Source organism: Miniopterus natalensis, chromosome 11 (assembly GCF_054644295.1).
Source record: "Miniopterus natalensis isolate mMinNat1 chromosome 11, mMinNat1.hap1, whole genome shotgun sequence".
Lineage (NCBI taxonomy): Eukaryota > Metazoa > Chordata > Mammalia > Chiroptera > Miniopteridae > Miniopterus > Miniopterus natalensis.
In genome coordinates, this window is record NC_142091.1 from 4,613,035 (window position 1) to 4,630,896 (window position 17,862).

At 37.8% G+C, this 17,862-nt stretch overlaps 1 protein-coding gene across 3 annotated transcripts in view; it reads right to left on the reverse strand.

The window, feature by feature from the left end:
- Nucleotides 1-17,862, reverse strand: part of ARHGEF12 (Rho guanine nucleotide exchange factor 12) — a 167,595-nt gene that overhangs the window by 31,600 nt on the left and 118,133 nt on the right. For all 3 annotated transcript variants that reach the window (XM_087821473.1, XM_087821472.1, XM_087821471.1), the window contains 7 exons: nt 17,232-17,337; nt 15,700-15,912; nt 10,998-11,130; nt 10,658-10,693; nt 3,217-3,371; nt 2,142-2,288; nt 1,023-1,108 (listed from right to left, as the gene is read on the reverse strand). In XM_087821473.1, coding sequence (XP_087677599.1) covers nt 1,023-1,108; nt 2,142-2,288; nt 3,217-3,371; nt 10,658-10,693; nt 10,998-11,130; nt 15,700-15,912; nt 17,232-17,337 — 876 coding nt within the window. The remainder of the gene's footprint in view (nt 1-1,022; nt 1,109-2,141; nt 2,289-3,216; nt 3,372-10,657; nt 10,694-10,997; nt 11,131-15,699; nt 15,913-17,231; nt 17,338-17,862) is intronic.

Genomic DNA, 17,862 nt, shown 5'->3' on the forward strand with positions numbered 1-17,862 from the left:
AGACTGGAATATGACTCCCTAACCCTGTTCTGTGAGTCAAGTGGCAAAGAGGAGACCTATGAGTGGATTAGTAGATTCTAGGCCACGATTCCAGCATCAATGAAAGCAGTAAGGTAAAGATTCTTTTAGTGAACTACTAGTATTTAATCTTTTAAAAATTTATCATTGTAGAATTACCAAAGTCTCATGGCAGCTACATATTGAAGTAAATGTCTATGGGCGTATCTAAACAGTTTATGTTCAAACCTGTGTTAAGACTTTGCAGACTACGTGATGTACTTTACTATTATCCACAGCCTTAACTATAGTGCTTTCTGTAAGTGTTTGAATCAAACCCCCTTTCCCGTAGGAAGATTTTCTGTATGATCTAGTTTAGGCCTTCCTGCTATACGTTCCTATAACAACCTGTACTTTCCCCTTCTAATACGCATCAAGCTTGAAATAACTAACAACAGTTTTCCCATTAATTACAAGCTTTGCGAGGGAAGAAGCCCTGTCCGCTTTGATTCCTGCTGTACTCCTCAGCACAGTGCTTGGTACACCGGTATATATTGTGGGGTACATACTGAAAAATAGGGGAAAAATAAACACAACTTGATAAAGAGCTACAAGTCTCTGAACTCTTATATCATAAATAAGATGAAGTAATTCTGACTCTCCTTCTGTTGTAACGGTAGTTCTGGATCGACACTGTCTAATGCTGTGCAGGATAATTCTGAGACTTGGACAACAGAAGAGAGCTTAAAATTCTACATCAGGTGAATTATTTTTATGAAGATCCATTTTATGCTATATTCTTTAAAACACAAAGAACCAGTCCTTTAATTTGGTGAAAAAAGAGCACTTTGATTGAGCACTTAATAGAAGACATTAACCACAGAATACATACTGTGGATTCTTCTCATCTTTACATTAGCTTTACAAAGTGGATGACTTTGCATATTTGGAAAGGTTAATTACTTATCCTTGAATCTAAGAACTAAATATCTATAAAAATATTAGAAAATAGCAAATTTCCTTACCCAGGTCAGCAAATCTTCCCCAATTTGATCAATAACAGAAGTCTCATTTCTCTTTCGAACAGTCTTCATTTGCTCATTCAACCCAACTCAAGGGGAAAAATAAAATGGAAAAAATTAAGCATATACTCATTTCAGGCTGTTACTGGCAGTACCAAGAACTTAAATTTTCAAAAAAACCAAACAAACAGATTCATAGTAGTACAGCTACTTCTAATCTCCTTAAATATGAATCTAGACACAATTCTTATACATCTAGATATCTGTGAGCTCTGAGAAACAGATGGCAAAGCACAAAACAATGTGAACACTAGCAAATTACATACAGGATAGGTACATCAAATATTCATTTAACTTCAAGACTCCATCTATAACCATGCTTGTAAAGCACTTAAATTTAAATAATGCAGGTGATTCTGCCCACTGTTCACAGGCAGTGGATATATCAAGCCTGAGCCAGTCAGGGCAAGCTGGTGAAACACCCCCACTGCCCAAAGGAGTAAAAGGCACTAATTTGGTGGGCAGGTGTTGAAAGATGATGATGGCACCCTGATAAAAGAAAGGTGAAACATTAGAGGTCATGGAGAAACAGTGACTTATAAAGAGAAACTGATACTACTGACTACAAAGTCTGAGATGAGTACAACCTGGGAAAGCCAGCAAGAAAGAACTTTCCTATATTTACTCAAGTGTTCCAAGCAAAAACAAAGAATAATTTAATTCTGAAAAAGGTACCATCATGGGGTTATATACTATATATTACTATTTTCAAAATGCATTTATAAATATGTATTATATGGGATATATATTTTTAAAAACATATACACTGTAACTGATAGGGAATTTTCAAGGGTAATTTTGACTACTCATGTTTTTCATCTAAGACACTGACATTAGATCCCAAGTCTTGTGTGAACACTGAATATAAAAGGCTGGTACAGGATTAGGGTGGAGGGGATATTCAAAGATCCAATCATTTCTTTATGTTGTGCTTACATACATAATTTCAGGAAAACTAACATGGGTACATTTACAAGATTTTACTGTTATGGTACCTTTACATACTCACAATATTTTATATATTGAAAATGTTAGGGACAAAGATCAGAGTCAATCTCTTACTGTGAAGTTGAAGAATATCTTCCAAGTTTGAAAAAATTTTCCGTATTTCTGAAGGTGACAGAATTCCTTCTCTGGACACTCGCTGATAGAACACTTGATCAAGAACCTTTAGTGTTCGAACATGAGCTCTTTCAGTATAAAACAATTCTAAACAGAAAAAAGGTAAATATAAAAGGTTGCCTTACTTAGAATAATTCCATGAAAAGTCTAGTACCTATCTTACACCATACATAGTTATTACAATATTATTGATTATATTCCTATAGGCTTTAGCTAGAATTAGCTAGCAAATAAGTTATATTTATTTATAGTTTAGAAAAGATATAGTATCTCTGAAGTCACTTTCTTGATTCCACAGAACTCTTCTACAAATTGGCTCTAAGAGTTTAATACTGGCAAATGAAAAATATCATTAAAAACTGTTTTGTACTTAAAAGTTAACAGTGTATTCTAAAACTTACCTGTCTTTTTACAGTACTTCCCACCAATCGTAACTACATTAGAAACTGTCAGCCCCACATCATAGGTTTAAGCTGGGCCCTCCTCATACACAACAGTACTCTTGGTTACCTAGCTTGTCTGTAAGCCCTCATTTCTGAGGCCAGACCTGTAATTTCACTATGTCTCAATGTTATCAGGGACAAGAAGATATTCATTCAAGTCATATCCTAAAGATAGTAGAGGGTGCAGCACCCAGGTCACGTCTGTCACACACACGCTTGGGTAAATAAAGAACGCTGCATTCAGGTGAAGGAGACCTGGAGACTAGTTTTCTCCCTATCACCTACTAGCTGTATGTTCTTGATTCATTCAAACCACCACTCTGAGCCTTAGCATTCTCACTTATAATCTATCAACAAAAGTCTGATAGTAAAGTCTGAAAGTAAAGTCACGGGGCAAATGTCTCAGTGATTTTTCTAGTTTTTAAAGTTCAAGGATCATCTATATAGTTTAATTTCCTCTTTGTTTAAAACAAAAGGCAAGCTGAAACTTGGAAGCAAACACCAACACTCCAGGTATTTTCTGCTCTAATAAAACTCAGTATATATGAACAACAAAAACTAATTAAACTCACCATTAATTACTTCCTGCCTTTTGATTTCACAAGGCTTTAGTCCCAATAACACTTCTCGACTAACGAGCTGTTGCCAGTTGGGTGGATCTGTCTCTAAGTCATTTTCAAACTGTTCATCCTCACTTTGACTTTCTCCAAAAGCTATGCTGTCTAACCTAATAAAGAAAAAAATGATGATGAATCCTATTTGAGGACATCAAATGGACAATGGAAAACAGCATAAGTTTTTACATTATAGTAAATCAGTCTGACAGATTGTGTACAGTGTTTCTTTTCTTTTAAAAACTTATTTTTCAATGACAGTTGACATACAATATTTTATTAGGTTCAGTTGTACAACAGTGATTAGATGTTCATATAACTTGCAAAGTGATCATCACCCTGATAAGTCTATCTTACACCACACAGTTACTAACTATATTCCCGACGGTGTACTTAATATTTCCATGACAATTTTATAACTTAACCCCTTCACCTTTTTCACCCATCACACCAACCCCACTCTCATATGGCAATCATCTATTTGTTGTTTGAATTTGTGGATTTGTTTGTTTTGTTTGTTCATTTATTTTGTTTTTTAGATTCCACATATAACTGAAATCACATGGTATCTGTCTTTCTCTGTCTGACTTATTTCACTTAGCATAATACCCTCTGGATCCATCCATGTCACAAATAGCAAGATTTCATTCGTTTTATGGCTGAGTCATATTCCACTGTGTATATGTTCCACATCTTCTCTATCACTCATCTACTGATGGGCACTTAGGTTGCTTCCATATCTTGGCTATTGTACATAATGCTGTAATGAATATAGGGGTGCATATATCTTTTCAAATTAGTGCTTTGAAATACCCAGAAATGAAATTGCTGGGCACATGGTAGTTCTATATTTAAACTTTTGAGGAACATCCACAGTTTTCCATAGCAGTACACAAGAATTTCCTCTGTTCCACATCCTCTCCAGAACTTACTGTTTGTGGATTTCTTGATGGTAGTCATTTTGAGGGATGTGAGGTGATATCTCATTGGGGTTTTAATTTGCATGTCCCTGATGATTAGTGAAATTGAGCAACTTTTCATGTATCTATTGACCATCCTTTTTCTGGTGTTAATATGTATGATTTCCCTATATATTTGGATATTAACCACGTATGGGATGTATCATTAGAGAATATTTTCTCCCATTCAGTAAGTTTTTTGTTTTGTTGATGGTTCCCTTCACTGGACAAAAAGTTTTTAGTTTCATATAGTCCCATTTGCTTATTTTTTTGTTTCCCTTGCCTGAGAAGACATATCCAAAAACCTATTTACTAAGAGCGGTATCAAAGAGTTTACTACCTATAATTTCTTCTAAAAGTTTTATGGTTTGGGGTCTTAAAGTCTTTAATCCATTTTGAGTTTATTCTTGTATACGGCCTAAGAAAGTTATCCAGTTTCATTCTTTTGCATGTATCCTTCAAGTTTTTCTAACACCATTTATTGAATAGACTCTCTTTACCCCATGGTATATTCTTGCCTCCTGTCATAGATTAATTGGTCATAAAGGCATGGGTTTATTATTTCTGGGTTCTCTATTCTGTTTCATTGATCTATGTGTTTTTTATGCCAGTACCATGCTGTTATTACTACAGCCCAGTAGTATAGTTTGATATCAGGTAGTGTGATACCTCCAATTTTGTTCTTTCTAAAGTGGTTCCATATAAATTTTAAGATTATTTGTTCTAATTTGGTGAAAAATGACACTGATATTTTGATATGATTGTATTGAATCTGTAGATTGCTTTGGGGAAGTATTAACATTTTAATGATGTTAATTCTTCCTATACATGAGCATGGTTTACACTTAACTTATTTGTATTTTCTTTAATGTCTTACAGTTTTCTGAGTACAGGGTATAGGTCTTTTACCTCCTTGGTTGACTTTATTCCTAAGTATTTAATTTCTTTATGGTGCAACTGTAAATGGGATTGTTTTCTTAATTTCTCTTTAAGAAATAATTGTTCATTATTATTGGTGTATAAAAATGCAACTGATTTTTCTAAACATTAATTTTGTATCTTTCTATTTTATTGAATTCATTTATTAGCCTAATAGTTTTTTGGCAGAACATTTTAGGGTTTTTTATATACAGTATTATGTCATTGGCAAATAATGAGTTTTCCTTACTCCTTTCCAAATTGGATGCCTTTTATTTATTTTTCTTGTCTGATTGCTGTGGCTAGCAATTCCAATACAATGTGGAATAAAAGTGGTGAAAGTGGATATTCTTGTTTTGTTCTTGATTTTAAAGAAAAAAGCTTCAGCTTTTTCTGCTGAGTATGTTAGCTATGGGTTTGTCATATATGGCCTTTATGTTGAGGTATGTTCCCTATATCACGACTTTGCTGACAGTTTTTATTACAAATGAATATTGCATTTTGTCAAGACTTTTCTACATCTACTGATGGGATCATACAGTTTTTAACCTTCATTTTGTGTATGTGGTATGTAACCTTAAATGATTTGCAGATATGAACCAACCTCGAGTGACAGAGCTAAATCTAACTAGATCATGGTGTATGACCTTTGCACTGTATTGCTGTATTTGGTTTGCTAATATTTTGTTGAGGAATTTTGCATCTAGGTTTATCAGGGATATCGGCCTATAATTTTCCTTTTTTGCAGTGTTTGTCTGGTTTAGGTATCAGGGTAATGCTGGCTTCGTAAAATGATTTTGGGAGCCTTCCCTCCTTCCATTTTTTTAGAATAGTTTGAGAACAGGTATTTCTTTGAATGTTTGGTAAAATTTTACTGTGACACCATCTGGTCCAATGCTTTTGTTTGTTAGAGAGTTTTTTGATTACTAATTCGATTTCCTTAGTTATTGGTTTGTTCAGATTTGTTTCCTCCTGATTCAACCTTGGAAGATTGTATGTTTCTAAAAATTTACTGATTTCTTCCACGTTATCCAATTTGTTGCAATAAACCTGTTTGTAGTACTACTTTATAAACTTTTGTATTTCTGTGGTGTTAGTTGTCTCTTCTCTTTCATGTCTAGTTTTATTTGCCCCCCCCCCCTCGCTTTTGTTGTTGTTGTTGACGAGTCTAGCTAAGGGTTTATCAATTTTATCTTTTCAAAGAACTAGATCTTGGTTTCAATGAGTCTTCCTTTTTCCTTTTCTTTTTTTAAATTCTATTTCATTTATTTCACCACTGATCTTTAATTTTTCCATCCTTCTCCTCACTTTGGGGTTTACTTCTTCTTCTCTGTCTAGTTCCTTTAGGTGTATAGTTAAGATTGTCTGAGATTTTTTTTTTCTTGAGGTATGCCTGTATTGCTATAAATTTACCTGTTAGAACTGCTTTGCCCCAGAGATTTTTGGTCATTATGTTTTCATTTTCATTTGTCTCAAGGTATCTTTTGATTTATTCCTTGATCTTGTTGTTCATTCATTCATTGTTTAGTACCATGTTAATTAGTCTCCATGTGCTTGTGTTTTTCAGCTTTTTTCTTGTTATTAATTTCTAGTTTTGTACTTCTATTATCGGAGAAGATAATTATCTCTGTCTTAAATTTATTGCGACTTGTTTTGTGGCCTAACGTAGTTTGTCCTGGAAAATGTTCCATATGCACTTGAGAAGAATGTATATTCTATTCCATGCATCCATGTCTCCGGACCGATGGAACATACTGACAGATCTCAGAGGGGAGGGAATTGGGGGGGAATGGAAAGAGATTAACCGAAGAACATATATGCATAGCCCATGGGCACAGACATAGTGTGACGAAGGCCTGGGGTGGGGTAGGGGTTGAGTGGAGAGGGGCAATTGGGGGGGAAATCAGGAACACCTGTAATACTGTCAACAATAAAAAAAAAACAAAGTAGGGGAGAAAAAATAAAGAATGTATATTCTGTTGCTTTGGGTTGAAATGTCATAGGTATCAATTAACTCCATCTGACCTAATGTGTCATTTAAGGCTACTGTTTTCCTTGTTGATTTACTCTCTGGATTATCTATCCAGTCATGTAAATGAGGTGTTAACATCCCCTAGTACTATTATCTTATTATCAACCTCTCTGTACTTGTCTATCACTATGTATTTTATATAGATATTCCTACATTGGGTATGTATATGTTTACAAGAGTTATGCCCTCTTGTTGATCCCTTTATCATTATGAAATGCCCTCTTTGTCTCATTACAGCCCTTGTTTAAATTCTATTTTCTCTAAGTATTGCTATACCAGCTTTTATTTTCTTCATTTCCATTTGCAGAGAATGCCATCTTCTATCTTTTTACGTTCATTCTGTGTGTGTCTTTAGATCTGACGTGGATCTTATTTTTTTTATCCATTCATCTACCCTATGTGTTTTGCTTGGCACATTTAGTACATTCACATTTAAAGTAATTATTGATATAGGTATGCAGTTACTGTCATTTTATTAATGGTTTTCTAATTGTTTTTGTCATTATTCTCTGTTTCTTGCCTATTCTCTTCTTATATGTTGATGACTTTCTACAGATTTATGTTTGGATTCATTTATTTATTTATTGTATATCTCATAGATTTTTGGTATGTGGTTACCACTTGCTTCATATATATCAAGGCTGTTTATAGCAGTCTATTCTAAGACATTCTAATACCACTACAATTTTTACTCAACCCCCCCTCCATATTTGTTTTTGTCATTAGTTTTTACTTGTTTCATGTGTGCCTTTGTGTGTATCCCTTAATTTATTGTTATAATTACACATGATCTTCCTACTTTTGCCTTTTATACTTTGTACTAGCTTTATAGTTGATCTTCGGCTTTTACTAAGTATTTGCCTTTGTCAGTGAGAATTTTTTCTTTCCTGTATTTTCTTAGTTTTATTTTTTATCTTTTCTTTTCTACTTATATAAATCCCTTTAAGATTTTTTACAATGTGGGTTTATTAGTGATAAAGTCTTTTAGCTTCTATTTGTCTAGAGAGCTCTTTCTTTCTCCTTCAATTCTAAATGATAACTTTGCTGGGCAGTGTAATCTTGGTTGTGGGCCCTTGCTTTTCATCACTTTGAATATTTTGTGACAGTCCCTTCTGGCCTGAAAAGTTTCTGTTGAGAAGTCAGATGAAAGTCTTATGGGAGCTCCTTTGGACATAACTGCTTTTCTCTTGATCCTTTTAAGATTGCCTTTTACCTTTGGTATTTTAATTATGACGTGTCTTGGTGTGGGCCTCTTTGGGCTCCTCTTGTTTGGGACTCTCTGCACTTCCTGGGGCTGTAAGTCTATTTCCTTCTCAAGGCTAGGGAAGTTTTCCGTCATTATTTCTTCAAATAGGTTTCCAATTCCTTGCTCCCCCTCTTCTCCTTCTGGAATCCGCATGATGTGGATGCTGATACACTTGTTGCTGTCCACGCACCATCCTCATTCTTTGTTCCTTTTGCTTTCTGCTGCCTTGTTTTCCAGATTGAAGATTTGATCCTCTTCTTCAATCTGCTGTTGACTCTTCCAGTGTTTTCTTCATTTCACTCCTGTGTTCTTCAGTTCCAACTGGTTCTTTTTTATGTTTTCTATCTCCTTATTTCTCTCTTTATTTATGTATCCTCTCTCTGTTAATTTCTCACTGAATTCATCTACTCTTCTCCTAAGTCCATTGAGCATCCTCATAACCAGTGTTTTGAACTCTGAGTCTGGCGGATTATTTGTCTCCATTTTGTTTAGTTCTTTTTCTAGAGTTTTGTCCTAGTCTTTCTTTTCAAATATACTATTTCTTTGTCTCTTCATTTTGGCTGATTCCCCATGTTTGTTTCTACATATCTGCTGTCTCCCATTCTTGGCAGAGTGGCCTTATGCAGTAGGTGTCCTATGAGGCCCAGATGTGCAGTCTCCCTGGTAACCTGAGGTGGGTGCTCTTGGGGTGTCTTCTGTGTGGGTTGTGTGTGTCCTCCTGTTGTAGTTGAGTCTTGATTGCTATTGGCACATCAGTGGTGGGACTAATCCCTAGGCCAGCTGGATGTGAGGGCTGGCCATGGCTTTATCAGATGAGCTGTTGTGCGAGGGCAGGGCTGTGGTGGCAGCTAAATCCACCCTTTGAATTTGTTGTTTGTGGAGCTGGTTGGGTACTGCTCTGGTGTGTTCTGAAGCCGGCCACGGGGTATGTTGGTTCTGGAGCCTCATGCAGTCTTAAGTCAGCCGCTGTTTATGCTCAGTTTGTGCCACCTAATGGGAGCTATAAAGCACTCTGTGGTTGGCTGCCTCTTATGCTGGAGCTGGAGACACTTTGAAGAGGTTATGCTGCCACACAAAGTTGGCTGTCAATAATGCCAGGCTTGAGAACCTCTGATGGTCACCATGATGTGAACTGGGGCCAGTGGCCACTTGTGCTAGGCTTGTGACCACTCAGTTGAAGCTACTTTCCAAGCCAACACTGGCCACAGCTTATGCCAGATTTGGGGCTACCTGATGGGAATTACAATGCAAGTTGAGACTGACTGCTGGTTGAACTGTGCTTGGGGCCACTTAGCCAGTGGTACAGGGTATGCCATGGCCAGCCCCTACTTGTTTGAGGTTTGGGGACCCTTCAAGGAGTTTAGGAAAATCTGCAGCATGAGCTAAGGCAGATGGCTTGTATGGAAAAGTTGCTGGAAGTGGCTGAGGCTGCCAGTGTAAGTTGCGTGGGGCAGTGTCTGAGTGAATCAACACGGCCGGGAGAACAATGTTAGCCAGGTTCATAGAGAGCACAGATTTGCAGCCAACCTGAGCCTGCCAGATAGGTGGGGGAGGAGTCAACAAAGGAACTGTGGTGCCTGCCAGCACTTCTGTCCCTAGAGAGTGTTGTTCTGATCTCTGTTCTTCTAGCTCTCAACCCTAACCTACTCAATTTAGTTCCTCCCCATATGTCCCTGGCACTTCTTGAACTGCTGTTCCTGTGTGGAGTCCAGAGTGAGTGAATTCATGAGTGAGTCAGTACATGGTCCTCTCAAGAGGAATGCCTGGGACTCTAGCAGACCTCTGCTTCACTCAGATTCAATTCCTGTTGGTTTTCACAGCCCAATGTTATGGGGACTCCTCTTCTCAGCACTGCAGTCCCAGGCTGGAAAGCCCAGTGTGGTCCTCATTCCTTACCAGAGATTTCCATAACGAGATATCCGTTCTGATTCTTAATCACCACACTGTAGGTGTGGGACCTGCCCACTTTCTGTCTCTACTCCTATCAGTCTCAACAGGGCTTCGTTATATTCTTAGTTATAGCACTTCTAAGTTCAGCTATTCTTCAGGTAGTTCTCAATGATGGTTGTTCTATAATTTAGTTGTAACCTGATACGGTCATGGGAGGAAGCAAGCACAGCATTTACCTATTCTACCATCTTGACCAGAAGTCCTGAGTCTCTTTTCCTTTAAAACAGGATGTCAGGGCAAGAAAATGTATTTCTTAAAATATGCCCTATTAAAAGCTACTTTAGGGTTACTTACTTTCGAAAGGGCTTTGGTGTCCCATGTTCAGTCATTCTAAAACAATGGAAAATAAAGAGTCAACATAAAAACAAAACAGTAATCAAGAAATTTATGCCAAAGTATTCAAAACTGGGTTAAACTACAGTGACTGATAAATAATTCTTCTGGATATTTTAGATTAATATCAAGTAAATTGAAAAACATTTAGTATCTTTCCAATATTTACTACCAATTAAAGTTCTAGTTCCTTCCCCAAAAAACCACATTTGGGGAAAACTATGTAAAACATAAACATATTATACAATCAAAAAACTTGAAGCAATGTCCTAAACTTAAACCTAAGTTATTACTGAATTACCTTTCTACTTCCCATTCCTCCTCTTGCACCTGGTCTAATGGAGGAGGCAGAAAATCAAAGACGGTATTGGAAGTACGAGGTGTGCCATCTAAGGAGTCTCCAGATGCTGGTGCTTCTCCAACTTGCTTTGATCCTGAGAAGACAAATGTCACAGACACTTAATTCGGGTTATATACATGTAACAGTATATACATATTAAGATGATGATTACAAGAAATATATTAGTACCAAAAGAGCTTCAACCTAATCCATAGTCATATTCGTATTTAAACAATTGTGGGTTAGGTAGAATCAAAATTCTAATATATAAAATTTTAAAATACACTAAAAAATAAGAAAATCACTTTTAAACAGCTTTTAAATGTCAACACAAGACACGGCAACAACTCAGAAGAGCATATGATGTGAGAAACAGTCTCTCACCGATCCTTTTCTACCCCAGTCCTTTCCATTCACATTTCAGATACTATGGTGATACAACAGTGAACAGTAACTTCATGCTTCTGTTTTTACTTTATTATCCTTAAGGAATAGCTACTTCTTGCTCATTCATGTTTCCTACCTTCAATTTTCCATTTCTTCCTAATTTCAATAATTATATTATTAGTTAGGTTAATGGCTATTACCTAAGTTTAAACAATATAATTATATCTATATTTTTGTTCCTTGGAGAAATTTGCATCTTAACTTATGTCAGATAAGGTATTCAGTGTACATTTCCTTCCTTCTAATTATATTTCTTTACTTCTACCTTCATTTCTTTCAACTTCAATTTTACTTGTACGATTAAGAGGACTTCTTACATTTCCATTCTGATCTGTAGCCACAACTAAATAAATATTCTGGGCTTTGCTTAAGAGGCTGATTCTAAAAGTCTGAAAACCAATATAGTGCTTACAATGTTATGACAATAAATACATATTGTCATATACAACATACATATACATTATTCCTGCCAGGTTAAAAGGTATGCTAGTTAGGATTATATGTTCTTTTCTTCTGAGCCAATGATGTAATTCCTGGACCATTTGAAATAAAATATTTATTATATTAAAGTCTTATACTCCATCAATTACTTTAGGATTATGCCACTTATTTTGCTTCATGTTTAAAATCATGACTTAACTTTCTGAACAACTGTTTTTCTAAGTGCTCTTCTATTATTACTGCCAAAGTAATATAATTTCATCAAGTGTCAAATGTTTTCATCAGCCCCATCATACAACAGTGTGCTTAACATCCTCATGTTCCAATCTGAACAGCTTCTCCCTTGGGCCGTGACACAATTATCACCCTAGAACTGCCCTTCACCACTCTCCTGGGTTGTTTCCACTTTTTCCTGGATTTCATGACATTTTCTTTCTTAATATTACTCTCAATTTGCGGAAGTGGGATCTTCAAATAATTTTTAAGTAAAAGGCCATGTCAGTTAAACTTAATCCTGGCATATCTGAAAATGTCTGTATATCTTTCTTCATATTTTATGGATAGTCTGAGTGAATAGAGAATTCTAAGTTCAATACCATTTTCTTTCAGCAAGTTGAAGACTCTGCTCTTTGTATTCAAGCACCTTGTGTTCTAATGAGAAATGTGATGCAGTATAATCCCATTCATTCTCTTAAAAGCTTTTAGGATTCTTTTTTTTTAATCTTTGGTGCATTGACATTTCCAGGTATTTTAGGTACAGATCTTTTATTTTTATTATTCACTGTAGTTGGTTCCAAGTGAGCTCTTTCTATCTGAAAATGTGTACTCTTCTTCAACTCTGGGAAGGTTTCTTCTGTCATTTCTCTGTAGCTTCTCCATTTCATCTACTGATGTTTTGTGAAAGAGGCCTGTAGTGATTGATTTTCTACATAATTCTCGTCTCTTTAATTTCTACCTCTTGATACACATTCTGAAATATCTCCTTGATGTTCTTTTCAGAGACTATTTTTTTTCTTTACATATGGGCAATCTGAGAATATGTCCATATATTCTTTGATACTCTCCTATTCCGTGGTAAAGCCTACTTTTTCTGTCCTGAGTGTGTACTAGGGTTAGTGACTTGATTCTAACTTGCTAAGGTGACAGTACGAACCCACAGACTAAAGTCATGAAGGACACGGGGGTTTCTTTCTTGCTCTTTCTTTTGGCTCATTCTGGGGAAAGTCAGCTACCATGTCATGGAACACTCAAGCAGTTCTATGCGGAAGTCCACGTGGTAAGAAACTATTAATATAATAATTATTGTACTGTATGTAGTAGCTTATATTAAAACTTTTTAGGTCTCTGAATGCTTTTTCATAGCATCCTATTCTTGTTTTATAGATATAAGTGGAGCTCTGGTTCTGGAACTTAATTCATTCTGGAAGGTTGTTCAAGAACTGACTTGTTCAAAAACCAAGTCAGTAGCAAAAGCAAAAAAACTCGAAATATTCACAGGAAAATTTCCTGAGATACTAACAATGCGAGGTGTGGTGGTAAACTGACTCATACTCACACATTCTCTTTTGTCTCCTGAGACACACGTGAATAATCATACAGGTATCAGCATGAAAGGGTTTTCAGGTCAAGAACCAAAAGTTTTGTTCAACAACTGAGACTTTTTCCCGTGAACAACTTGGTCAAGAACCAAACTGTTCAAGATGGGAGATGTTCCAGAACTGAGGTTTGATTGTAATAACCTTTCTTTTCCCCAAGTATACTATCTAACTGAAAAGGCATTATTTCGAGTTCTTGTCTATTATGAAAATTATTATTTTCTGCGAGGGGCAGTTTTTCTGTTCATTTTGGATTCTCTTTTTTATACCACTGTCTAATATGCTTGGCATTATACATTATCTTAGATGTTGACGCTAAGAAGCACATTTTGCCAAGAGGGAGTAATGCTGTTCATACTTAAGAATGCAAGACCTGGCAAATGATGTGGCTTTCATCTGTGCTATGTGGAAGTAGATCCATTTCAATTGGGATTCTCTAAGCAGAGTGAGTCCCTGGCATTTCTACTGTCAGGTTTTAGGCCCCCAAATGTTAGAACTCCAGGACATCATACTGTGGAGACTTAACTCTCTCTACACAATTCATTCAGCTTCCCTAAAACAGAGCACACTTGCTTGCTTCAGGTACATAAACGACAGACTGCTTATATTCTACAATGCAAGGATCAGAAGCTGCTGACATAATTGTTTTGATTATAGTTTCAACTTATTCATCCTTTCCAGCTTTCCTTCTTAGTCACGTACCCAAAACCCATGCCAGCTCTGAACCTGAAGTCTCTACAGGGCACACTGGCTACCACCTTGGATTCCTTAAACAAATTATGGGCTCCAGTTTCCTTTATGTTGTTTTATTCATCAAAGCACTATTGTCCTCTTTCAATCTCCCAACCATCTGTTGAAATCTCTTACTTGTTGATAACATCTTATTTTCCTCTCCTTTTCTCTTTACGGTTTTTGTTTATTTGCTACTTTCCATGTTTGTATTTCAGTGAGACACGGGAGCCATGAGTTAAAGCATGCACATAATTCAGCATCTTCAGAGTTCTGCATCAGACAAGATCTCCATACTTCTTTGTCTTAAATAAAAACCTGCCTAATCCATGGGGAAGCTACTTTATTTGCAACAGCCCTCTCAAATGGAGGCTTGTTTCAGTCACCCACTGTGGACATGAGGGTAGAGATGATGGATACCCTTCTTCCTCAGTATGTTTTAGAGCATTACTTTGCTTTCTTGTAAAAGCCCCCTTGCTCCCTGGATGTTACAGGTATCATCATCATCTAGTAACAACGAACCTTTGGCTGCTGTCTCAAAGTTTTCTTCTTCATGCTAACATCACACGAAGTGACCTCAAAACCCACATACATACTAAAAGTGACTCCTGTCTCCTCAGCTTCTTACCTTCCTTTGTCTCTAGCAACCTCCTCTATGCCACCTGAATGACACTCCACAGCTTCATCCTTGATCTTGATCATCAGAAACTGAACTGCCTCCCAAATCACTCACACAGGCATTCCCTTCTTCAAATAAAACCACCTTTCTCCCAGCTCACTTGGTTAAGAAACCCGTTATAACAAGTATAAAGAAATATGACAATTAAGCTCTTTTCCCAGTTTCACAACTCCTTCCCCTCTCTCTGTCCGTTAAACCCTGTTCTCCCACCCGAGCCCACTCCTGGGGCACAATGCGTCTCTCACATGAACAGTGCATCGCACGCCTCTCTCCTCTTCAAAACTTTGTTCTGCTGGTTACAGTTTATCTCCTGCAGCTTCAACCTCTTCCTTACAAGTGGTTTCTCCTTAGCATTTAAAAGACATCTCCAGTGTCCTATTTTTAAAGTCATCTTTAGATCTCCCACATCTACCCAAACACTTGACTAGTCCCCTCAACACTCCCCTTACCCTTCCTCTGCTGGACTTGGCACAATCTGAATTTGTCTGTATATCACTCTCTCCTCATGAGACTGAGCTGCATGGGGCGTGAGCCTACGTATAATTATCCTATGCTAACATCCAGTATGAGCTGATGCCTAACAGAAAGCTCAGTAAGTATTTTTTGAATGGATGAGAACTTAAAAAAATTACCATTTGGCACAGATTTGCCACTAGCTGCTGAATATTAAAATACTAAAACTAAATTTAACTGGGATAATCTGCCACTCTATTTCTTAGTTAGTGTGACTGTTTTAAAATCCTGATACTTAGTTAGCTGAACTACAGCTCACCCATATCATTCTCTTTCCCTCCGTCTTGGGAAAGAGTAGCCACTGTGGCCACCGAGGACATGGGACTGGCCTGCAGGTACCCAGCGTCTGCTCCTTCACTTGCCAGCCCGCCCTGGCGTGACTTAGCAGCATCCTGGGGTTCAGGACTCACAGGTGAGGGTGTGGATAAATGCTTAGGGTGGCGCTGCTTCTGTAGCTCCATGGCTCTGCCAACTGAACAGAAAGAAGAGGTCAACAATTTGTGTTTCCAAACAGCTAAAAAAAAAGATGTAAAATATCTGGAAAAATGTCTAAAACATGGTGGAGCCAGGAAAATATAGGGCTAATTATTACACAGTGAGAAGGGAAAGGAAAGGGAAGTGAGGAAGACAGAAAGAAATGAAAATAAGAGAAAGGCAGAGGAAGGTGGAGCAGGCAAGAAGAGGGGAAAAGGGAAAGAAAGGGAGATGGTGCAGCACGATGGGAGGAGAAGGGGGAGGAAAAGGTGAGTCATGAGAAAAGGAGAGGAGAGCGCGGGAGGAGGGGAGAGGGAATGCTGAGAGACCCGGCAGACACGTGTGGACTGGACTCATCTGTAAGAGCGAGGACGAAGCCTTTTAGCTCTGTGACTCTTGGAAGCTGCCCATTCTCCAGAACTCACAACTGCATCATCACACCCTGCCTCAGACACCATCAGGCGAATCCAGGCCTGTTCCCATCCCTGTTGCACCAGTCACACCACAGAGGTCAACCCCTCTCAGGTCATCCTCCTCCAGAGCACTGCACGTCCTCACAGAGCTTTCATAGCACTAATCCTAAAATTCTTCCTTCTTAATTCCAAAATTCTTCTTCTGTATCCCCTGGAACGCACGGTTAGCATCTGTGAAACACTCCATCTGCTCAATTTCTTCTCTAAAAATTTCCTCCGTCTTCTCAGTGTTTCTTGACAAGTGCACCAAGGGCACTGGGCGGGAAGGCCCCACTGCGTAGGACACTAGTGCCACCACACCACACCATCCCCACTCCAAACACACCAACATATTCAAACGTGGCACTGCACCGCTCCCTGAGCCAGCTTTTTCCCACAGCACCACTGTTCCCGTTTCTCCCACAGCCCTCGCTAGTGGGCTGATCTCTCAGGAGGCCGGATGGTGAGGGAGGTCAGAAAACAGAGCACAGCGGAGACGTGAAAAACTGTACAATTATGGAAAAAGTAACATATGTATAAAAAGATTAAACAAAGTATGGCGGGGAGACCCATTCACATTTTGTGTTCATTTTATGTTTTTGTTTTTAATTTCATAACCAGGACAGGTGGATAAATTATCTTATGAATAACTAACGGAATGCTCTGCTGCCACCAAAGAAGATGTTTACAACAATTATGCAGCCACTGGGGGGGGGGTTAGTTCAGATATAATATGGAGGGGAAACAAGGAAGTTCACTGGAATCACGTCAAGAACACTTTTATCCAGCAACTCATTCTAGCTGGATGGGCCTAACAAGAGGCGGCCGGGAGGAGCAGGAATGCGGCTCCCCAAGCACAACGTACTTGCGTTGTTGTCATGACGGCTTGGTCTCCTTGGGGGTCCCAGGATGCTGGAGAATCCTCTTCGCTTCCCTTTTTCTTCGCCTTCCCTATCTTTCTTCATACTTTGCTAGAGTTGAGGTACAATCAAAGAGATAAGGAATACGTAACATTGTTGCTTTCAAACATAGAAATGAAATTCCAATGGTCATTTCAAAGAAATTGGTTAAATGTAAATGAAAGACACACACGCAACACTCATTAGAAACTGGCACACAGTACTGTGTACCCATCCAACTGAAGATATCTGTGGGGAGGTGGAGGAGTGCACATGGGCGATAGACGGTGATGGAAGGAGACGAGACCTGGGGTGCTGAACGTGTAACACAAGATACAGGTGATGTGTTACAGGATTGTACACTTGAAATATATAATTTTAATAACCAATGTCACCCCAATAAATTTTTAAAAAAACCTTAAGATATTTTTTCAAACGCTTTAGAGCTGATAATTTTGGAAAATATAAAGGTAGTTTTGTAACATGTTTACTGGGAGCTTGTCTAAATGATTCATTTATCCACTGAACAAATATTTACCAAGCTCATAAAATGTGAATGCACTGTGCTAAAAGCTGGGGATGCAATGATGAAGGAGC